This window comes from Salvelinus fontinalis, unplaced genomic scaffold (assembly GCF_029448725.1).
Source record: "Salvelinus fontinalis isolate EN_2023a unplaced genomic scaffold, ASM2944872v1 scaffold_0225, whole genome shotgun sequence".
Taxonomy (NCBI): domain Eukaryota; kingdom Metazoa; phylum Chordata; class Actinopteri; order Salmoniformes; family Salmonidae; genus Salvelinus; species Salvelinus fontinalis.
Window position 1 is genome coordinate 232,039 of NW_026600434.1, and position 24,340 is coordinate 256,378.

The 24,340-nt window shown below is 50.5% G+C and overlaps 1 protein-coding gene across 6 annotated transcripts in view; it reads left to right on the forward strand.

The window, feature by feature from the left end:
* The first annotated feature begins 200 nt into the window (after positions 1–200).
* Positions 201–24,340, forward strand: part of LOC129844768 (nuclear respiratory factor 1) — a 29,349-nt gene continuing 5,209 nt past the window's right edge. The window contains exons 1-12 of one of the 6 annotated variants that reach the window (XM_055912868.1): positions 201–326; positions 2,935–3,171; positions 3,834–3,948; positions 4,175–4,301; positions 5,954–6,094; positions 10,145–10,303; positions 11,607–11,810; positions 15,117–15,215; positions 15,652–15,732; positions 17,349–17,399; positions 17,815–17,972; positions 21,347–21,507. In XM_055912868.1, the coding sequence (XP_055768843.1) occupies positions 2,961–3,171; positions 3,834–3,948; positions 4,175–4,301; positions 5,954–6,094; positions 10,145–10,303; positions 11,607–11,810; positions 15,117–15,215; positions 15,652–15,732; positions 17,349–17,399; positions 17,815–17,972; positions 21,347–21,507 (1,507 nt within the window). In that variant the 5' untranslated portion in view covers positions 201–326; positions 2,935–2,960. The remainder of the gene's footprint in view (positions 327–2,934; positions 3,172–3,833; positions 3,949–4,174; positions 4,302–5,953; positions 6,095–10,144; positions 10,304–11,606; positions 11,811–15,116; positions 15,216–15,651; positions 15,733–17,348; positions 17,400–17,814; positions 17,973–21,346; positions 21,508–24,340) is intronic. The other 5 variants (XM_055912871.1, XM_055912869.1, XM_055912870.1 and 2 more) reach the window with 5 other exon arrangements.

Genomic DNA, 24,340 nt, shown 5'->3' on the forward strand with positions numbered 1-24,340 from the left:
ACTACTTATTTCAGGGGGGGGTTGGCGATACTGTATAATTTTTTTGCGGACAAAATAAACATAGCTATATGGATTATATTGAATGAATACTGAACAATATTTGCCATATGTTTAACTTTGTATCAAATAAGAGAAATCTACTTTTGCCGTGTGGTGATCTTTAACTGAAAAGGGGCGTGGTTAGCCCGGTCTTCTTGTAGATCAGTGGGACCGCCGAGCTTCAGCTTCGGTGTGTTTTCGGGCTGGCTGTTCTTTGTCCTCCATTAGAGCTCGGATTCCCAGGCCCATCGTACGGCGCAGGCCCGAAGTAGCGCAGCCGCTCTGAGGTTAGTGCCCTACCGCGCAATCTCCAGCTATTTCAGCCCCGGCGCAGCCGCACCAACAAACCCGGCAGCATAGGGGCGAAAACATGCAGATTGTTTTAGATACCGATGAGAAAACGAAAAAAACGAATATTTGGCGGTTTTGACGACAATACACTCTGCGCACACTGAGAATAAGTCGAGATAATGCAGCAATAGCGTTGGTGTTGATGTAGGCCGCTAGGCCTGTAATGTATTGTGTTACAGTTGTAGCTCGAGATGGCGGGTTCGGTACTACAGTAGTCGCGTTATTTTAGCTTAACAGTGCACAGCACATGTAATCGCATGCGATGCTTGGTTAGCATGCAATATTTTGGATTCTGATTCCAATAATTGTTATAGTTTTTACACAATTGTCCAGTATGTCGCTAAATACAGCTGTCTGGCCAGCTAATTCTCTAGCGAAATGTGTCTTGGACATTTGCTAGCCAACTGCGTTTTCATGGTTGACTTGCTTGCTAACGTTAACGAGAGGTTTATTTGGGTTCTTGTCATATCTAAAAGCATTGTCGGACCTAACTAACATTAACCTAGCTAACTATATGGCTAGTAAAATAACCATAACATTTGATCAGAAACGCTGTTAAACAGTGTTAGCGAAACACATTTAACTTAGCCACTAACCAACTAGCTTGTTGTGGTCTACACCGCCATTGAATGGCAGGTTGGGTAGCGTTAGCTAGCTAGTAGTTATGGTCTGTTGTCAATATAGCTCGCATACGTCTCATCTTTCGCGAGTATTTAATAGCAGACAGAGAATGCTTATCAGTGCAACCTAATTTTGAGTTACTGTTAGCTAGACAATCTCGATGTCAATTGATAATTTGTCAAGACTAACTGGTTGGCTAGCCAGCCCATTCCTGCCCCTGTCTATCTCGCTGTCTCTCTCCCCCCTCAAATAATTCACAGTAGGGCTATATAACAGTTTATAAAGATGCATCATGCAAGCCTTTCAATTTTTGCATTTCCTGTCTCCCCCCCACCCCCAAATCTTTTCTGAAATATCATTAATTGGTCACCCAGTGCAATACTCAATTAGCCTTTTGAGTAGTAAAAGTAATACATGCCTCTTGAATGAACATATTTGGAATATAGTCAACCTCAACCATTATACATGCTATTTACATTTATTGAACATAAGTACAGAAGCACTGCATCAATGTATCTACACTGACAATATTACTACTGGAAGATCCAAATGCATTAGCTATGTCATGTATCACACATTTAGCTAGTACACATTTTCATATATAGCCCCTAGACACAACAAGCTTTATTTCATTGAGCCCTGTTAACATACTTCTGGGATAGTATCACGGTAGAAGTGGGCGGGGGCCTATACACACCCCTGAATGACACGTGTGTGTGCCGGGTTGCTTGCATCAATATCCCATGTACTAATTATTGCCATAAAGCACATAAACACCAACTCTGCTCCAGGAGGCAGGAGCGCTTCACTATGGCTGTCCCAGCATGTTGTGTTGTGTGGTCCCAGCCTGTTGTGGTGTGTGGTCCCAGCCTGTTGTGGTGTGTGGTCCCAGCCTGTTGTGGTGTGTGGTCCCAGCCTGTTGTGGTGTGTGGTCCCAGCCTGTTGTGGTGTGTGGTCCCAGCCTGTTGTGGTGTGTGGTCCCAGCCTGTTGTGGTGTGTGGTCCCAGCCTGTTGTGGTGTGTGGTCCCAGCCTGTTGTGGTGTGTGGTCCCAGCCTGTTGTGGTGTGTGGTCCCAGCCTGTTGTGGTGTGTGGTCCCAGCCTGTTGTGGTGTGTGGTCCCAGCCTGTTGTGGTGTGTGGTCCCAGCCTGTTGTGTGTGTGGTCCCAGTCTGTTGTGTGTGTGGTCCCAGCCTGTTGTGTTGTGTGGTCCCAGCCTGTTGTGTGTGTGGTCCCAGCCTGTTGTGTGTGTGGTCCCAGCCTGTTGTATTGTGTGGTCCCAGTCTGTTGTGTGTGTGTGGTCCCAGTCTGTTGTGTGTGTGGTCCCAGCCTGTTGTGTGTGTGGTCCCAGCCTGTTGTGTGTGTGGTCCCAGTCTGTTGTGTTGTGTGGTCCCAGCCTGTTGTGTTGTGTGGTCCCAGCCTGTTGTGTTGTGTGGTCCCAGCCTGTTGTGTGTGTGGTCCCAGCCTGTTGTATTGTGTGGTCCCAGCCTGGTGTGTTGTGTGGTCCCAGCCTGTTGTATTGTGTGGTCCCAGCCTGGTGTGTTGTGTGGTCCCAGCCTGGTGTGTTGTGTGGTCCCAGCCTGGTGTGTTGTGTGGTCCCAGCCTGGTGTGTTGTGTGGTCCCAGCCTGGTGTGTTGTGTGGTCCCAGCCTGGTGTGTTGTGTGGTCCCAGCCTGTTGTGTTGTGTGGTCCCAGCCTGTTGTGTTGTGTGGTCCCAGCCTGTTGTGTTGTGTGGTCCCAGCCTGTTGTGTTGTGTGGTCCCAGCCTGTTGTGTTGTGTGGTCCCAGCCTGTTGTGTTGTGTGGTCCCAGCCTGTTGTGTTGTGTGGTCCCAGCCTGTTGTGTGTGGTGTCAGGTTGTTATATACTGAGACAGCAAAAAAATCAATTATTCCATGCAAATGGAATAAGTTATTTTCTATTCTCTTCAGTTAGTGTTTGAGGCTAGCACCACGCCATGGAGGACCACAACGTTCACCAGACCGAGCACATGACCACCATCGAGGAGCACGCCGTGCAGCAGGTACATGTGGCCACGTACACAGATCACAGCATGCTGAGCGCCGACGAGGACTCGCCCTCATCCCCTGACGACGACGTCTATGATGACTCAGACATCCTTCACTCGGCCGGCAATGACGAGATGACCGCGCACCTGGCAGCCGCAGGTGAGGCCTGGCCAATGAGAGGAGGGGTCTTTGGCATGATGGACAGTCTATTATTCATAGTAGCAGAGTGAAATGAGCGCTTTGGTCTCTGTCTTGGAGAGGTTACTGTATTCAGGATCTGCTCTGCCAAAGCCAGGTCATGGGGCCCTTGTATCAGGGTCACGCATTAGGAACATGACAGAATGCTGTGTTGAACAGAAAGACATGGTTGCCTGTCATGTAGAGTAGGCAATCATAACCAGCTCTGTACATAACATGTCTATATACACCAGGGGTACTCAACTCTGACCCGATGAGGTCCGGAGCCTGCTGGTTTTCTCTTCTACCTCATCATTAATTGAGGACACACCTGGTATCCCAGGTCTAAATCAGTCCCTGATTAGAGGGGAACAGTGAAAGAAAATGCAGTGGACCTTGATTCCAGGTCCAAAGTTGAGTTTTCGGGTTCTACACTCTTCTGAATCTTTTCCCCAACTACTTATTTCAGACATGACATTGACAAGTCTTTGAACTGATCCACTCACCTAAAAGAGTGGTTGTCTTTCCTATCCATAGATCATTTTTCATATGCATGGTGTAATGTACATAACTGGCCAGCAGATGGTGCTGTCAGACCACTAATGCTAACTGCTCCATTTTAACTGTCTTGTTTCTATTCACAGGCCCAGTAGGCATGGCTGCAGCTGCTGCCGTAGCAACGGGCAAGAAACGCAAGAGGCCCCACATCTTCGAGTCCAACCCGTCCATCCGCAAGAGACAACAGACACGCCTTCTGAGGTGAGCGTCCCAGGAGTGTCTATGACCCCAAAATCTTCCAGAACTCACCCAGGGCACTGTTTTCCTGCCTCTTTCTCTTGTCATTCTGAACAATATCCTATTTGTATCCTACTTCATTTAGTTTTATTTATAATGACAGTCATTTATCACAGCTATTTGTTTTTATAGTCCCCGTGACTAGAAAGAGCACGTTTGAGTGATTTTCGTGGTGTTTTTGTGTCTGTAGGAAACTGCGAGCCACCCTGGATGAGTACACCACCAGAGTTGGCCAACAGGCCATCGTTCTGTGCATCTCTCCCTCCAAACCCAATGCTTTGTTCAAGGTGTTTGGTGCTGCGCCGCTGGAGAATGTGGTGAGTGCAAACATGTCTGCCACACGTCACCCACACAGACGGAGGATGTGTTGCCGCCTCATAATGATTGGCTGAATCTGTAACACAGAAGAAAAAGGAGTTAGTTTCATATAAGGAGTGTTTGTTCACTGTTCCTGCCTTACATTGGGGTTAAATCAATGGCCCAGTTCAACTTTTCTCAGTGCATCCGCTCTTCTGTCCTTCATTGGTTGAAGTAAACGCTGATCTGTGATTGGTGAAAGCAGTAGACTGAAACATCGTCTTCCCTCGACGAGGGCTTTTCCTTTCCTTACTTCAAGGAAAAGAAGGATGCATCTTGAAAATGTCCGCGTCGACAGATAGTTACACCTACACGTTTTTCCTCCTAGTGGTTAAGGTTACAATTTAAGGGGTTGTCTTCTGACCTGAGATTTGTGCCTAGAGTCAACTTTTATCCAGAACATCCATTGCATTGGCCATTCAAGTCGCAGTGTCAACATCCTACCAACAGTAGTCTCAATGCATACTGACTCTATGCCCTGCAGTAGGGCTGGGCGATATGACCATCTATATCGTGTGACGATAGAAAAAACGTCTATCGTTTCATATTATGCTCTTATCGTTTATTTCCTTGTCCCCAAATCACACTCTGTACGGCAATATTTTTATCAATTGGACGACGCTTTGCGGAAGGAAATGTGCAACACTAACAAACATGGAGGAGCGTGAACGTGACACAGAGCTTGTACCTAAAAGAGGGGCTACTTCTGTCAGATGGGCGTGGTTTGGGTATGAAGTCTGACACGGACCAGAAAACCGACCTCTGCAAAATATGCCGCAGGCCGGTCCCGACAACAGGCTCAAACACCACTAACCTCTCTTACCATCTACGCAAGAATCATGTGAAACCGTACGGAGAGAGTTTACGGATAAGACCCCAAAAAGTACAGTCGGGTGCTCAAACAAACCCCTGACTCAGACGTTGCAAGAGGCCTTTGTCCATAGCACACCATATGGCAAAGAATCACGAAGATGGAAGGAGGTAACAGCTGCCGTTACAACTTACATCTATCTGCAAAGACATGACCCCAATTTACACGGTCGAGAAACAGGGGTTTCATGAGTTGGTGCTAACATTTGACCCAAGGTACCAAAAGCAAATTGATATTTTTTGCCTATTTAACTGGGCAAGTCAGTTAAGAACAAATTCTTATTTTCAATGACGGCCTATATTTTAGGCCTATATTTATTTTGTTTGCAACTATAGTTGAAGTGTCTTCTATTTACCTTTTTTTTTTTTTTAGATTTTATGCATTAATATTTTATATTTTGTTAAATTTGCACAAAGGTTCTAAATTAAAATAATAAAATATAAGTAGGTATCTTTTTTATTTGTTGAGTTTAATTCAAAATGTAATAAGAAATAGGCCGTTACATGTGGTCATTTTATATCAACTATTTATTAATTGTATCGTTATCAGGATATGAATTGGCCTATGTCAGGATATGAGGTTTTGGCCATATCGCCCAGCCCTAGACTGCAGAGTACCTCACTATGTCACAATGTTTGGTTCTCAGACTGCTTTTACAGGGTTAGGGATAACTTGATCTTTGCCCCCTACTCTGGGTCGTCCACTAACCCATGTTTTTCCTACCCCTCCTTCTCCCTGCAGGTGAGGAAGTACAAGGGCATGATCCTGGAGGACCTGGAGAATGCCCTGGCCGAGCACGCACCCCCCGGGGGGGAACTAACCTCTGAGCTGCCCCCCCTCACCATTGACGGCATCCCCGTCTCTGTGGACAAGATGACACAGGTGAGCCCATAGAGAGATGATACACTGACACACACAGCTATATTTATTCATGTTTATGGGTGAGATGAGAACCCTCGTCTGGCCAGCAGATGGAGCCAGTTGGTTATAAATCCCTTTCTGCTCAGACTATGGTTTCATGCGTTGGCTATGCTAGAAAATGACATGCTTCAAGGACAAATGTCCCTTTTAGGTCAATTTCGTCAAGGTTGTCACCTGTTCTCATGATAGTTGCCACTAGTTTATCCAGCATGAGTTGCTCGTTAGAACTATAGATCCTATTTGATGTAGTAGTCTAATGTCTTCATGAGACAGATTTGGAATCCATAATGAGCCAAACAAGGCTTTCCGATATGCCCGTATCGTTTTAAGATGCAGATATCCTCCACCTTGCTGTCAGGGTGTGGTGCCAGTCAGTATGTAAGAGAAAGTAGAGTGAATGCTGTGTCCTGGTCCACACTAGAGTCCTGTTCTGTAGGCACGAAGCGGACTGAAACGGGGAGGTGCTATCTGAACTTATCCAAAAAGTAAGAGGCACTCATTTTTGTTTTTCCATTCCAAAGTGTTTTGCTTCGTTGTGCCCTAATGAACACAACCCAGAGATGGCTCACAGAGCAGTCTTCATCCCAAGTGGCGCCAGCTTGTTTACTTCACTGCTGACACAGTCATTGGATCGTCATCATCAGAGACTTGGTACCATGGATCGCCCTCAGAGACACTACCCCAGGGAGAGGGAGGGGACAGAGGCAGCCAATCACTGAGCCCACAGGGATAGAAACAGCCAATCACAGGGCCCACCGGGAGAGGAGCGGCCAATCCTGTCTCCTCTGGGGCAGGCATGATAGAACCAGGAAGAATCTCGGCGGTTGTTTTTTTTGTGTGTTTTTTATGAGTTGAGGAGAGGAGGATCTGTTGCCTTACTTCACTCTGCCTAAGCTGGTTGGCAATGGGGTTACGGAAGGTGTGTTTTTATTTTTTTATTTAACCAGGTAGGCCAGTTGAGAACAAGTTCTCATTTACAACTGCGACCTGGCCAAGATAAAGCAAAGCAGTGCGACACAAACAACACAGAGTTACACATGGGATAAACAAACATACAGTCAATAACACAATAGAGAAAAAAGGGGGGGAAACAAAGTATATACAGTGTGTGCAAATGGCGTGAGGAGGTCAGGCAATTAATAGGCCATAGTAGCGAAGTAATTACAATTTAGCAAATTAACACTGGTGTGATTGATGTGCAGATGATGTGCAAGTAGAAATACTGGTGTGCAGAAAAGTACATTAAAACAATATGGGGATATGGTAGGTAGATTGGTTGGGCTATTTACAGATGAGCTATGTACAGCTGATGTTTAAAGTTAGTGAGGGATATATCAGTCTCAAAAATTTGAGATTTGTTCCAGTCGTTGGCAGCAGAAAACTGGAAAGAAAGGTCAGCCAAAGGAGGTGTTGGCTTTGGGGATGACCAGTGAGATATACCTGCTGGAGCGCGTGCTACGGGTGGGTGTTATGGTGACCAGTGAGCTGAGATAAGGCGGGGCTTTACCTAGCAAAGACTTATAGATGACCTGGAGCCAGTGGGTCTGGCGACAAATATGTAGCGAGGGCCAGCAGACGAGAGCATATAGGTCGAAGTGGTGGGTGGAATATGGGGCTTTGGTGATAAAACTGATGGCACTGTGATAGACTGCATTCAGTTTGCTGAGTAGAGTGTTGGAGGCTATTTTGTAAATGACATCGCCGAAGTCAAGGATCAGTAGGATAGTCAGTTTTACGAGGGTATGTTTGGCAGCGTGAGTGAAGGAGGCTTTGTTGCGAAGTTGGAAGCTGATTAATTTTGGATTGGCGATGTTTAATTTGAGTCTGGAAGGAAAGTTTACATTAGCCAGACACCTAGGTATTTGTAGAGTTCCACATATTCTAGTCAGAACCGTCCAGAGTAGTGATGCTAGTCGGGCGGGTGGGTGCGGGCAGCAAACGGTTGAAAAACATGCATTTAGTTTTACTAGCGTTTAAGAGCAGCTGGAGGCCACGGAAGGAGTGTTGTATGGCATTGAAGCTCGTTTGGAGGTTTGTTAACACAGTGTCCAAAGAAGGGCCAGGTGTATACAGAAGGGTGTCGTCTGCGTACAGGTGGATCAGGCAATCACCCGCAGCAAGAGCGACATCGTTGATGTAAGCCTGAGAATTGTCGGCCTGAGAATTGAACCCTGTGGTACCCCCATAGAGACTGCCAGAGGTCCCGGACAACAGGCCCTCCGATTTAGCACACTGAACTCTGAGAAGTAGTTGGTGAACCAGGCAAGGCAGTCATTTGAGAAACCAAGGCTGTTGAGTCTACCGATAAGAATGTGGTGATTGACAGAGTCGAAAGCCTTGGCCAGGTCGATGAAGACTGCTGCACAGCACTGTCTTTTATCGATGGCGGTTATGATATCGTTTAGTACCTTGGAAACCAGATTGCACAGCGGAGAAGGTACGGTGGGATTCGAAATAGTCAGTGACCTGTTTGTTAACTTGGCTTTTGAAGACTTTAGAAAGGCAGGGTAGTATAGATATAGGTCTAACAGTTTGGGTCTAGGGGGTCTCCCCCTTTGGGGATGACGGCGGCAGCTTTCCAATCTTTAGGGATCTCGGACGATACGAAAGAGATATTGAACAGACTGGTAATAGGGGTTGCAACAATGGCGGCGGATCATTTTAGAGAGGGTCCAGGTTGTCTCGCCCAGCTGATTTGTATGTGTCCAGGTTTTGCAATGGGGGGGGGGGGGGGGGGGGGGGGGGTTCTGGAGAGCCAGGTAAAAGCAGTATCCCAGGACACTCACCTGACTAGGGCCAGAGTGACGGGAGAGTGTGGGCTTTGTGGAGATGTAGTCTGTCGACTGCTACTCTGCTGAATAGGTGTCTCTTTCAAAAGAGATGATCTCAATGAGACAAACCTGTATACATGTAAGGTTAAATATAGTAGTGGAGTGGAAGACATGGTTGTGCCAGGAGACAGGCAGCCAGCCCATAATTACAGCTCTTTGGGTTTGGAGTGGCTGGCTGCTGATTGGCTGATAGCCTGCCGGATTAGACCAAAGGGAGGGGGTTAACGCCACACACAGTCACTGTAATTAGGCCATCTGTCCCCCAATCCCCCCCCAATAAACCAGCTACAGGTGGAGAGACAGAGGCACTGAGGAGCTTACTATAGCTGTTGCTACCTGCTACATTAGTAAACTAGTCTTTGTCGGTCTCCATTTTATAAACTCTGACAAATGTGTGTTTCTGTTGTTTTTGAGAGGGTTTCTCCAAACGCTAATTCACTGGCTGCAACTACAGCAGGACGAAGACGGGTCAGAATGGCTTTCTCAAAACATTTTTATAGTATGATTATGTTATCACCAGAGGTTACCCATCCATGTTTCAGACTATCCAGAGCCAGCCAAGGCACTGCCATTTTGTCTACTCTCTCAGAACACAGAGCAAACTGGATAGCTGTGTGGTGATTCTATTTTTAGCTAAATTTACTCAGTGATGTCAATGTGGGTAGATGCTGCAGTGGCCCCATCCCTACCCCGGCCCCAGTATTACCAGGGACACTGAGGACATGGGGACTAAACCCACCCCAGCTGGGGAAGACACACACACAGGGCTAAACATGCCACATGGGACTGGTAAGGCGCGCGGAGGTGTGTGTGTTCCACCCCCTTAGTCTCCCAGGAAGAGGGGGCAAATCAGAATAAATAAATGAGGAGGCCTCTTGTGCAATAGGTTGGATGAGTCCAAGCAATCAGGCTTCATTGTGGTTAGCCGTCAATCCTAAATGTTCAGAGTACAGTACAGAGTACAGCAAACCACTTAAACAGTAGGGAGAATGAATGAAACATCAGCCACCTACTACTTCAATAACATGTTAACAGACTGCTCCTTTTTAGAAATCATATTTCTGGGCCCTGTCCACCTCAGCAAGCTGCAGGTATGTAATCAATACCTCTTTCCTCCCCCTAGTCAAGGGCACGTGCATGTGTACCACTCACCCCCCTGTATCTTGTTTCCTCTGGTCAGGCCCAGCTGCGAGCGTTCATCCCAGAGATGCTGAAGTATTCGACGGGCAGGGGCAAGCCTGGCTGGGGCAAGGAGAGCTGCAAGCCCATCTGGTGGCCAGAAGACATCCCCTGGGCCAACGTGCGCAGCGACGTGCGCACTGAGGAACAGAAACAGAGGGTGAGGTTGAAAACACACTTTCCCTGTGAATCGCCTCCCTGGTATCATTACAATGTTGAACATGGTAGAGAGGTAGGAGGATTGCCTCCCTGGTATCATTACAATGTTGAACATGGTAGAGAGGTAGGAGGATTGCCTCCCTGGTATCATTACAATGTTGAACATGGTAGAGAGGTAGGAGGATTGCCTCCCTGGTATCATTACAATGTTGAACATGGTAGAGAGGTAGGAGGATTGCCTCCCTGGTATCATTACAATGTTGAACATGGTAGAGAGGTAGGAGGATTGCCTCCCTGATATCATTACAATGTTGAACATGGTAGAGAGGTAGGAGGATTGCCTCCCTGATATCATTACAATGTTGAACATGGTAGAGAGGTAGGAGGATTGCCTCCCTGGTATCATTACAATGTTGAACATGGTAGGAGGATTGCCTCCCTGGCATCATTACAATGTTGAACATGGTAGAGAGGTAGGAGGATTGCCTCCCTGGTATCATTACAATGTTGAACATGGTAGGAGGATTGCCTCCCTGGCATCATTACAATGTTGAACATGGTAGGAGGATTGCCTCCCTGGTATCATTACAATGTTGAACATGGTAGAGAGGTAGGAGGATTGCCTCCCTGGTATCATTACAATGTTGAACATGGTAGGAGGATTGCCTCCCTGGCATCATTACAATGTTGAACATGGTAGGAGGATTGCCTCCCTGGCATCATTACAATGTTGAATATGGTAGGAGGATTGCCTCCCTGGTATCATTACAATGTTGAACATGGTAGAGAGGTAGGAGGATTGCCTCCCTGATATCATTACAATGTTGAATATGGTAGAGAGGTAGGAGGATTGCCTCCCTGGTATCATTACAATGTTGAATATGGTAGAGAGGTAGGAGGATTGCCTCCCTGGTATCATTACAATGTTGAATATGGTAGAGAGGTAGGAGGATTGCCTCCCTGGTATCATTACAATGTTGAACATGGTAGAGAGGTAGGATGTTGTGGAGGTCAAAGGGTCTTTGAGTGGAGACAGTTAGCCTTTTACGGCTAGGGGTTCCGCTAGCGGAACGTTACCATCAGAATATCATTGCAAGGAAATAACTTATTCAAATGACTTATGTATTGCAACTAAAGCCCAGACTGAATTCAGCTCAGTTTCACTCTTCTATCAATTAGTAAAGTTAAACTATAGTGAAACGTAGTGAAATTCTGTCTGGGTTTCAAGAGTACAGGAAACAACACAAACCAATCTTCCAGTCCCCTTGTATAACATCTCCTTTTGCTGTGGCGCCCCTTGCTAGGTGTCGTGGACGCAGGCGCTGCGGACCATCGTGAAGAACTGCTACAAGCAGCATGGGCGCGAGGACCTGCTGTACGCCTTTGAGGACCAGGTGCCACAGCACACGGCCATGACCACAGCCACCCACAGCATCACCCACCTGGTGCCCTCCCAGACCGTGGTGCAGACCATCAGCAACCCCGACGGCACCGTCTCCCTCATACAGGTCAGGTTTCCCATAGGTACAGATCTAGGATCTCCCTTAACCAATATTTGGTCAAGCTCCGGGGTAAAGTTTCCCCTAGGAACAGATCAGCTTATTTTTTAGTGGGGTAATGCTAAACTGACCCAAGTTCAGCGTCTAGGGGCAACTTAACCCTACTCCACAGATCAGAGGTCACCTAAACGCAGAGTCAAGATTAGGGTCCCAACATTCCGGGAACGTTCGCAAAGTTCCCAGGTTTTTCAGAAATCCCGATTGGAGGATTCCCGGAATCAGAAGGGAATAAGCTGTGAGGGACTTATCAAACTGGGAGTCCTCCAACCGGGATTTTGGAAAGACCTGGGAACTTTGGGTGTGTTTCCGGAATTTTGCAACCCTACTAAGGATCCAGATGGCACAGTCCTCCCCCTCGCTAGACGGCCGCAGGCCTCCACCTCGCTAGGCGGCCGCAGGCCTCCCCCTCGCTAGGCGGCCACAGGCCCCCCCCCTCGCTAGGCGGCCGCAGGCCTCCCCCTCGCTAGACGGCCGCAGGCCTCCCCCTCGCTAGACGGCCGCAGGCCTCCCCCTCGCTAGACGGCCGCAGGCCTCCCCGTCTCTAGACGGCCGCAGGCCTCCCCGTCTCTAGACGGCCGCAGGCCTCCCCGTCTCTAGACGGCCGCAGGCCTCCCCGTCTCTAGACGGCCGCAGGCCTCCCCGTCTCTAGACGGCCGCAGGCCTCCCCGTCTCTAGACGGCCGCAGGCCTCCCCGTCTCTAGACGGCCGCAGGCCTCCCCGTCTCTAGACGGCCGCAGGCCTCCCCGTCTCTAGACGGCCGCAGGCCTCCCCCTCGCTAGACGGCCGCAGGCCTCCCCCTCGCTAGACGGCCGCAGGCCTCCCCCTCGCTAGGCGGCCGCAGGCCTCCCCGTCTCTAGGCGGCCGCAGGCCTCCCCGTCTCTAGGCGGCCGCAGGCCTCCCCGTCTCTAGACGGCCGCAGGCCTCCCCGTCTCTAGACGGACGCAGGCCTCCCCCTCGCTAGACGGCCGCAGGCCTCCCCCTCGCTAGACGGCCGCAGGCCTCCCCCTCGCTAGGCGGCCGCAGGCCTCCCCGTCTCTAGGCGGCCGCAGGCCTCCCCGTCTCTAGGCGGCCGCAGGCCTCCCCGTCTCTAGGCGGACGCAGGCCTCCCCCTCGCTAGACGGCCGCAGGCCTCCCCCTCGCTAGACGGCCGCAGGCCTCCCCCTCGCTAGGCGGCCGCAGGCCTCCCCCTCGCTAGGCGGCCGCAGGCCTCCCCGTCTCTAGGCGGACGCAGGCCTCCCCCTCGCTAGACGGCCGCAGGCCTCCCCCTCGCTAGACGGCCGCAGGCCTCCCCCTCGCTAGACGGCCGCAGGCCTCCCCCTCGCTAGACGGCCGCAGGCCTCCCCCTCGCTAGACGGCCGCAGGCCTCCCCCTCGCTAGACGGCCGCAGGCCTCCCCGTCTCTAGGCGGACGCAGGCCTCCCCCTCGCTAGACGGCCGCAGGCCTCCCCCTCGCTAGACGGCCGCAGGCCTCCCCCTCGCTAGACGGCCGCAGGCCTCCCCCTCGCTAGACGGCCGCAGGCCTCCCCCTCGCTAGACGGCCGCAGGCCTCCACCTCGCTAGACGGCCGCAGGCCTCCCCGTCTCTAGACGGCCGCAGGCCTCCCCGTCTCTAGACGGCCGCAGGCCTCCCCGTCTCTAGACGGCCGCAGGCCTCCCCGTCTCTAGACGGCCGCAGGCCTCCCCGTCTCTAGGCGGCCGCAGGCCTCCCCGTCTCTAGGCGGCCGCAGGCCTCCCCCTCGCTAGGCGGCCGCAGGCCTCCCCCTCGCTAGGCGGCCGCAGGCCTCCCCGTCTCTAGGCGGCCGCAGGCCTCCCCGTCTCTAGGCGGCCGCAGGCCTCCCCCTTGCTAGGCGGCCGCAGGCCTCCCCCTCGCTAGGCGGCCGCAGGCCTCCCCCTCGCTAGGCGGCCGCAGGCCTCCCCCTCGCTAGGCGGCCGCAGGCCTCCCCCTCGCTAGGCGGCCGCAGGCCTCCCCCTCGCTAGGCGGCCGCAGGCCTCCCCCTCGCTAGGCGGCCGCAGGCCTCCCCGTCTCTAGGCGGCCGCAGGCCTCCCCGTCTCTAGGCGGCCGCAGGCCTCCCCGTCTCTAGACGGCCGCAGGCCTCCCCCTCGCTAGGCGGCCGCAGGCCTCCCCCTCGCTAGGCGGCCGCAGGCCTCCCCCTCGCTAGACGGCCGCAGGCCTCCCCGTCTCTAGACGGCCGCAGGCCTCCCCCTCGCTAGACGGCCGCAGGCCTCCCCCTCGCTAGGCGGCCGCAGGCCTCCCCGTCTCTAGGCGGCCGCAGGCCTCCCCCTCGCTAGGCGGCCGCAGGCCTCCCCCTCGCTAGGCGGCCGCAGGCCTCCCCCTCGCTAGGCGGCCGCAGGCCTCCCCCTCGCTAGGCGGCCGCAGGCCTCCCCCTCGCTAGGCGGCCGCAGGCCTCCCCCTCGCTAGGCGGCCGCAGGCCTCCCCGTCTCTAGACGGCCGCAGGCCTCCCCGTCTCTAGACGGCCGCTGGCCTCCCCGTCTCTAGACGGCCGCTGGCCTCCCCCGCGCTAGACGGCCGCAGGCCTCCCCGTCTATGGACGTCCGCAGGCCTCCCCCTCGCTAGACGGCCGCAGGCCTCCCCGTCTCTAGACGGCTGCAGGCCTCCCCCTCGCTAGGCGGCCGCAGGCCTCCCCGTCTCTGGACGGCCGCAGGCCTCCCCCTCGCTAGACGGCCGCAGGCCTCCCCGTCTCTAGACGGCCGCAGGCCTCCCCCTCGCTAGACGGCCGCAGGCCTCCCCCTCGCTAGACGGCCGCAGGCCTCCCCCTCGCTAGACGGCCGCAGGCCTCCCCGTCTCTAGACGGCCGCAGGCCTCCCCGTCTCTAGACGGCCGCAGGCCTCCCCGTCTCTAGACGGCCGCAGGCCTCCCCGTCTCTAGACGGCCGCAGGCCTCCCCGTCTCTAGACGGCCGCAGGCCTCCCCCTCGCTAGGCGGCCGCAGGCCTCCCCGTCTCTAGGCGGCCGCAGGCCCCCCCCACCCCTCTCTAGGCGGCCTACAGGCCTCCCCGTCTCTAGGCGGCCGCAGGCCCCCCCCTCCCCTCTCTAGGCGGCCTACAGGCCCCCCCCCCTCTCTCTAGGCGGTGATTAAAAGATGCCCTGGATGATGATTTGGAGGGATATAATCCATGGGAAGGATTTGGCTGTTTTGTACTCAAGCCAGGCTGCCCATTGTAATCTCCCTTTCCCCTCTCTCTCTCTCTCTCCACCATCTTCTGTCTGTCCATCTCTTTTTCCATCTCTACACATCAGGTGGGCACAGGGCAGACGGTGGCCACTCTGGCCGACGCTTCGGAGCTGCCAGGCACAGTGACCGTGGCCCAGGTCAACTACACTGTGAACGACGGAGAGGTACACACACCACACACCTCATCAGTCTCTCAGAACACACACACACTTACAAATACACACACTTGTAGAGACACCTGATTCTCCTATCTGATGACTGTATGCGGTTGTAATGGCAGTCCCTCCTGTGTGTAAGGTGTGTTACTACTATTCTGTGAGGAGTGTTAGATGTTACTGTTAAATCTCCAGAGTAGTGAACATAGCGTGTAGCTGAAAGGTTTCTCTAACTGGCTCCATTACACACTTTTAGGCAATATGCCCCTTTACACCCTAACACTTTTATAATAAATAAATACAAAGCGATTTTGATGGCGTTTTAAGCCTGAAGGTTGTTTTTCTGCAGTGTGCGGACAGCGTTTCCTCTTTTTGAGATGCTAATGTTAACCATCTCCTGATTCCTAATTGGCATATATCATTCCTCACCTCTCCTCGGCAATAGTTGATGTGTGGTGAGCTTTCTGGCGCAAAGGGGCAGTCCAGACCACACCCAGGTGGGTTCTACACATTGGTCATGGATGAGGTGATTTCCCCCTTACTATTTAAAGCGCTGACAGGGATTTTTCTGCCATTGAAATCCTTGGGCGGGCCGCCTAAACGCTTTATCGGGTCACCTAAGTCCATACAGTGAGGGAGAAAAACGTTTTTTTATAGATTTTCGGGATGGAAAAACACTTTTCAGTGTAAACTGAAACGACAGATATATAGGATGTAGAAAAGACAAATATACATATATATATTAGAATATGATCTTTGAGAACTAACAATCACCAAAGTAAAAACAATAAATTTAGCAGTATTGATTTTGTTATTATGCTTGAACAAAATAACACCGCATTAGCCATGGCAGAACTGCAGGAAATTTGCTTTAAAACTGCAAAATCTTCTCTCAGCTCCATGGAGAAATATGTAGAACTGCAGAAAATTAACTTTTAAAACCCCCTGAAAATGATCTCCGCTCCATGGAGAAATGTGAGCGAGCACTGCAGGAAATTAACTTTTAAAACCTCCTGAAAATGATCTCGGCTCCATGGAGAAATGTGTAGAACTGCGGGAAATTGGCTTAAAATGCAAATAATACTGTACACCATCAAGATGAGGGCCTCTTAAATTCAGCTGCGCCTACGGGCTGACTGCGCCCGTTGCCGCGCCCGTTGCCACGCCCACCACCTAAGCCCTTTTTTGATCCAGAAAAAACCCTGCGCTGATGTAAAAAGCGCCATAGAAATCAGTCTTGTTTTTGTTTCATTATGTTAAGTGTTGTGGAACATGCAACACTCTGTGGTGTACTTTACACTCTGGGATCCGGCGATACTGCTAGCCATAGATGTGCACGCATGGATGAATCATCCTGTTGGTTTATAGTCCTATTTCATTTTCAAGAGATGATCAATACAAGGCTTTGGTTTTAAACAGAATTTTATATTACTCAAAACTTTAGTGCGTTCCGGCCTACCAGGTGCGCAGCGGTCTAAAACACTGCATCGCAGTGCTAGAGGCGTTCCCTACAGACTCGGGTTCGAACCCGGGCTGTGTCGCAGCCGGCCGCGACCGGGAGACCCATGAGGCGGCGCACAATTGGCCCAGCGTTGTCCGAGTTAAGGGAGGGTTTGGCCGGCCCGGGATGTCCTTGTCCCATAGCGCACTAGCGACTCCTTGTGGCGGGCCGGGCGCATGCATGCTGACTTCGGTCGCCAGTTGTACTGTGTTTCCTCCGACACATTTGGTGCGGCTGGCTTCCGGGTTAAGCGAGCAGTGTGTCAAGTAGCAGTGTGGCTTGGCAGGGTCGTGTTTCGGAGGACGCATGGCTCTCGACCTTCGCCGCTCCCGAGTCCATAGCGGAGTTGCAGCGATGGGACAAGGCTAACTACCAATTGGATATCACGAAATTGGGGAGAAAAAAAGCTTTTAATCAACAACAAAAAAATGCTTTTATGTGTTGTCTGAATATGTTAGCCAACAAAACATTTTTTATTGAAATGTGCATGATGTGGTATTTGTAGGATTGTCATAAATCACTATGCCTTCCTCTCTTGTTGAGGAACATGTCATATTTACTGTTCTGTAACCCTGAAATGCAACTTCATACTCTGTTTCAATATCATTGCTGAATACCACGTTCTCTCTACTCTTCACCAGAATATGTCGGTGTGTCGCACATTACCGATGGAGGTGTCGCCACAGTTTATTGTAAGTGGCAGATATACGTCACATGTTATGTTAATTGACTACGACAAATGTTTGTCGAAGGATCACAATCATACTTGTTTTTGTTTGTCGTAGTGTAGAAACACCCTAACTCTGCCTCTCTCTGTCCCTTTCCCCCTCTCTTCCTCTCTCATCTCTCTTACAACTTCCTCTCTCCATCTCTCACTTGCTCTCATCCCCCTCTCTCCACCTCTTACCATCTTTTTTCTCTCCCTCTCTCTTACCCTCTTCCTTCTATCATATTTCCCTCCCTCTCCTCCTTCCTCCCTTTCCTTCCTCCTTCCTCCATCCCTCCTTCCTCCATCCCTCCCTCCTCCATCCCTCCCTCTTCTTTCCCCCTCCATCCCTCCCTCTCTTGCCCTATTCCCTCCCCCCTCCATCCCTCCTTACTGGCCAGGTTGAGCAGAACTGGGCGACTCTGCAGGGTGGGGAGATGACCATACAGACCACACAGGCGTCCGAGGCCAATCAGGCGGTCGCGTCCCTCGCCGAGGCCGCTGTCGCCGCCTCCCAGGAGATGCAGCAGGGAGCCACCGTCACCATGGCACTTAACGGGTAGGGCGTGTTCATTAGGGCACATCGTCACCATGGCATTTAATTGGGTAGGGAGTGTTCATTAGGGCACATCGTCACCATGGCACTTAACGGGTAGGGCGTGTTCAGGAGGGTTGGGGGTTGGTCTCAAGGGACAAGCAGGGTCGTCCAGCCAGGTGAAGAAAATGTGCAACTCAACAGCATTGTGGACAATCAGGCCAAATGCTGTATCTGCACTGACTCTGGGAGTAGGTGACTATTGTGAGTACTTAGTCTGGGGGACCAGCCTTCATAAGGACAACACACAGATACCACAACCATTGGATGACCCATCCATGTTTACTTAAAGGCCTAGTGCAGTCAAAAATATGACCAACTGGGCCTGGCTTCATGACGTAATGCACAACCTCATACAGACCTTCTGATAGGACAAGGCAGAGCCCTGTTGGTCAGGTGACCAGTGGGCTGTGCCCCTGGTACTTATAAACCATCTCAATTCCCCCAGGCTCCACAGCGGACTGCTATTGGTTCGACTACTGTAGGCTAGTTGGTGAATGATGTCCTCATGACCTGTGGACCCATTAGCTGAATACTGAGAGTAAAGATACTCACTGGCAAGGACTGCAGGACAGCGGCCTTCCTTTGTCAATACTGTGTTTTACCCAAGAGTTACTGACAGTCATCAGTGTGTATGTTTTGAGTTACTGACAGTCATCAGTGTGTATGTTTTGAGTTACTGACAGTCATCAGTGTGTATGTTTTGAGTTACTGACAGTCATCAGTGTGTATGTTTTGAGTTACTGACAGTCATTAGTGTGTATGTTTTGAGTTACTGACAGTCATCAGTGTGTATGTTTTGAGTTACTGACAGTCATCAGTGTGTATGTTTTGAGTTACTGACAGTCATCAGTGTGTATGTTTTGAGTTACTGACAGTCATCAGTGTGTATGTTTTGAGTTACTGACAGTCATCAGTGTGTATGTTTTGAGTTACTGACAGTCATCAGTGTGTATGTTTTGAGTTACTGACAGTCATCAGTGTGTATGTTTTGAGCTACTGACAGTCATCAGTGTGTATGTTTTGAGTTACTGACAGTCATCAGTGTGTATGTTTTGAGCTACTGACAGTCATCAGTGTGTATGTTTTGAGTTACTGACAGTCATCAGTGTGTATGTTTTGAGCTACTGACTGTCATCAGTGTGTATGTTTTGAGTTACTGACAGTCATCAGTGTGTATGTTTTGAGCTACTGACTGTCATCAGTGTGTATGTTTTGAGCTACTGACTGTCATCAGTGACTGCTGTCATCTCTAACAGATCTCTCTTGTGAAATAGATTTGATGTCAGTGAGACTAAACTGTATATTTAAATGTTAAATTAAATAAAAACTCTGTAATCATGGTACAATGTTACAGAATGTCATTACCTAACACACTGTGTCAATCTAAAACCATCCAAACTGAATGAAACCTGCAGAAACATTTTGAGATTGGGAGAAATCTAATTCTGTAAACAACGTGCACAATGCACACATCTCCTGCTGCACTGCTTAGGGGTGGGGCTCTCTGTGAGCTTAATGCAGGAGGCTGGTACAAGGGTGTGGAGTCAGAATCCTGCTGTCCCAGAATGCCGCAGTGGGATTGAGGTATGGTCACCGCCCAAATGCTCTCTCCTCTCTGTTTATAACGGAGTAGGATGAAGTTGCCCATAGAGGCTGATTTTGGGTCAGTGTAGCATGTCCCCCACTGATGGTTAAAAGCCCAGTGCAGTCAAACGGGTGATTTTCCAGTGTTTTATGTATTTCCACACTGAGGTTGGAATAATACTGTGAAATTGTATAAATGATGATAATGCCATTTTAGTTTTGGAGCTGTTTGAAAAGACTACCTGAAATTTCGCCATGCAGTAAATTGGTTAATAGACCAATAAGAAAGAGGCTTCCTAACATCTGCCAATAACAGCTGAATTAACATTTTCCCCTGCCCACTCAGACCACTCTGACAGTCCTAGCAAAGTTCTTGCTTGAGAAATTGTCCTTTATTAAGAAGTTATTTTAGTTTAAACCGTTTTAATTGAAAACAATCATGTAAGGTACTTAATATCAAATCATTTCTGGATAACATTTGAGATAAAAACAGCTGCATTGGGCCTTTAAGGACAGTGCTTGCATTGGCAATGAGGCATCTTGCAGCGTGAACAAAATGCATCTAGGTGTATTCATATCAGCAAGTGCTGACACAAGGCCCTGGGGTCTGAGCCGTAACAAGGGAGGGGCAGGCAACTAGGCTGAAGTGTTATTCCCATAGTCTCTAATTGCATAGGTAGTTGTGTTACACCTGTGATGTCAGAAAGAGGGGACGGTTGGAGCAGGAAACTAAGGGTTCCATAGGGACATGGGGTCAGCTGCTTTTTTCTCCCATTTCAGTGTTTCATTTTAGTTAATTAATTAGCCGTTACCTTTGTACTCAACTGCCTCGCCTGGTTTCTGGGAGTGTTAAGTGGTTGCGAACCAACCAATCAGCCACTACATTTATTCCTCATAAAACCACTGCTGAATGAGATTGCGCTTTTCACAAAAGTGTGGTAACGGGTGTTTGAACTAAACAGTAAAACTGGTTTAAAGTAATTTGCTTTTTTGGAACTATTGTGTGTACTAAGTGTGAAGATGCTGGCGGTGCACTTGTTAACACTACGGTAGATGCTGGCGGTGCACTCGGCGACACTACGGTAGATGCTGGCGGTGCACTCGTCGACACTGCGGTAGTTTGGAGTCATTTCCTCCAGTGTCTTGGAGTTCCCATTGGGGCTTGTTACAGGAGTCCTCTTCCCTCCTGGTTACCTCATGTGAGCATGAGGGGGGGATGGGTGTATTGTTTTAAAGAGTCTCCCAAGGCAGAGCCAAATATGTGCAATGGTGCGCTGCCTACTCACCTTCAGATGTGGGGAGTTGACGTGGGTGTTTGGGTGAGAGTGTTGGGCCTCTGGTACCACCATACAGCCAACTGTAGGCTAATGTTGGGCCTCTGGTACCACCATACAGTCAACTGTAGGCTAATGTTGGGCCTCTGGTACCACCATACAGCCAACTGTAGGCTAATGTTGGGCCTCTGGCACCACCATACAGTCAACTGTAGGCTAATGTTGGGCCTCTGGCACCACCATACAGTCAACTGTAGGCTAATGTTGGGCCTCTGGCACCACCATACAGTCAACTGTAGGCTAATGTTGGGCCTCTGGCACCACCACACAGTCAGGGTTGGGGCTTGGGTTGTTGTCCCCTCTCCCTATAATTGTCAATGTCCACCAGTCTGTCAACGTTGTTTGGATGCGTAGGGTGGACAAATAGCCACGCATCGCCTCCTTTCCATCTCTAAGGTGTGTGTGATTGTGTTGCAGTGAGGCTGCGGCCCATGCAGTGGCGACGCTGGCTGAGGCCACCCTACAGGGAGGAGGTCAAATCGTTCTGGCCGGGGAAACGGCGGCTGCTGTAGGAGCACTGACTGGAGTGCAAGATGGCAGCGGTACGTACCACACAACCCCTCAACAACTATTGTCAGGTAATATACTCACCTGTATAAATCAATGTGAAATAGACCACTGACACTCCTCATATCATTCAAACACACCCCTAACGTTACAACGCACCCCTAACGTTACAACGCACCCCTAACGTTACAACGCACCCCTAACGTTACAACGCACCCCTAACGTTACAACGCACCCCTAACGTTACAACGCACCCCTAACGTTACAACGCACCCCTAACGTTACAACGCACCCCTAACGTTACAACGCACCCCTAACGTTACAACGCACCCCTAACGTTACAACGCACCCCTAACGTTACAACGCACCCCTAACGTTACAACGCACCCCTAACGTTACAACGCACCCCTAACGTTACAACGCACCCCTAACATAAAATAATAATCATGCCTTTTGTGAACTAACACTGGCACCCCCCCTTTCTAGCTCTGACTTTGCTGATAGCTACTTAATTGATGGAGAATGTACTTACTGTGATATGTGGTTGTCTCACCTAGCTATCTGAAGATAAATGCAACAGTAAGTTGCACTGGATAAGAGTGTCTGCTAAATGGCTTAAATGTCAATTCAAACAACAGCCCTAACATTGAACCGATGCAGCCCTAACATTGAACCGATGCAGCCCTAACATTGAGCCCACGCAGCCCTAACATTGAGCCCACGCAGCCCTAACATTGAGCCCACGCAGCCCTAACATTGAACCCACGCATCCCTAACATTGAACCCACGCAGCCCTAACATTGAACCCACGCAGCCCTAACATTGAACCCACGCAGCCCTAACATTGAACCCACGCAGCCCTAACATTGAACCCACGCAGCCCTAACATTGAACCCACGCAGCCCTAGCGTTTGAGCCCACGCAGCCCTAGCGTTTGAACCCACGCAGCCCTAACATTGAACCCACGCAGCCCTAGCGTTTGAACCCACGCAGCCCTGGCGTTTGAGCCCACGCAGCCCTGGCGTTTGAACCCACGCAGCCCTGGCGTTTGAGCCCACGCAGCCCTGGCGTTTGAGCCCACGCAGCCCTGGCGTTTGAGCCCACGCAGCCCTAGCGTTTGAGCCCACGCAGCCCTAGCGTTTGAGCCCACGCAGCCCTAGCGTTTGAGCCCACGCAGCCCTAGCGTTTGAACCTACGCAGCCCTAGCGTTTGAGCCCACGCAGCCCTAGCGTTTGAACCTACGCAGCCCTAGCGTTTGAGCCCACGCAGCCCTAGCGTTTGAACCCACGCAGCCCTAGCGTTTGAACCCACGCAGCCCTAGCGTTTGAACCCACGCAGCCCTAGCGTTTGAACCCACGCAGCCCTAGCGTTTGAACCTACGCAGCCCTAGCGTTTGAACCCACGCAGCCCTAGCGTTTGAGCCCACGCAGCCCTAGCGTTTGAGCCCACGCAGCCCTAGCGTTTGAGCCCACGCAGCCCTAGCGTTTGAACCCACGCGTTGTTTCATATACGCCATGCATACAAAACGACTACATCACTCAGTTGAACATAATCCTCCCATATCATGATGACCTGTCTGGAGTGTCAGCTACAGGTGAAACAGCACATACAAACACACACCTGTCCCCCTGCTCTCGCTAGGATAACCCAGGTTCCCCAGTTGTGCTGTTTGTGTGTGTGGCTCGTACTCAAAACAAGAAAATAAGTATTTCAAATAGTTAAATAGGCATATGTATTTAAACCCAGGTCTGGTCAGTATGTGAGGGAATAGGACAGGAGCTGCCAGTGAGCTTCTCTATTCTAGTCCACTCTGTGTTGATGCCACAGATGGTGGGCGTGGGCACGAGAGACCCATATGAGTATGTCTCTACAACTCTGCAGCAGACCGTTCATACTGTAGATGCACATTTACAATACATACTGATTAGTTATTTAAATTATTTCAGTTCGTATGATACCAGCTCTCATCAGCTGATGGTTACATCATGATCTCAGCAGCAGCTTTTATCCACGTAACATTCCACCTCCATCATTCCAGAAACTCCATCCCTCAACCCAACTCCCATCCTTCAGCCAGCCCTCTCTGCCTTCAGGGCTAGTTTCCTGTCTCTTCACGTCACTCCCCTGTCCTACAGTGGGCCATGCCCCTGCTGGTGACAATCCCTACCCCCTTCCCCCCAGGCACGGGGGCGTTGTCATCTCCCTGAAGTGCTCTTGCTAAAGAGGCTTTGATCCACTCCATTATCAGTCTATAGTCTAATCACTGGGCCAGCTGTCATCGCCCTGGGACCGGACAGCAACCGGCCTCATGGTGACACACACACTGTCCCCTCCTCTACCACTGCCCACAGGCTGCATTAGGAAGAAGGCCACTAGCAAAGGCGTGTCTTTAAACACCCAAAGCTGATTAGCAAGCATTACAACTACATTTAAAGAAATGGACATCGGGAAGCCTTCTTTCCCCCCCACAATGTGCCTGCCCATCATTTTACAGTCGCTGCATTGCATTGCAATGAGAATCTAATGCTTTTCTCTGTGAAGTTAACTAAGTGAAGTTAAAGCTGTCCCTATTGGATGTGGTATGTTTCACAGGAGTGACCGACAGTATGACACACGAAAAACATGTTCCGATTTGGACATGCATCATACTGTCATTTGCAAAATGGCTACCCTTTTTAAGATGCCCATCTGTTGGGTCGTCACTAGTTAACACAGCCACAACGTCGTAATTATGGCTAAACCCACCCCTTTCTGCAATGTATCCTCATCAAATCTGATTTTAAACCTAACTTTAAGACCAAAAACACCATTTAGACTTTGTGGCTGTGTTATCTAGTGAAACCCCATCTGTTGTGGCTTTTTGTGAGCCATCAAAAACTCTGTTTGGTGAATGGACAGGGAGGG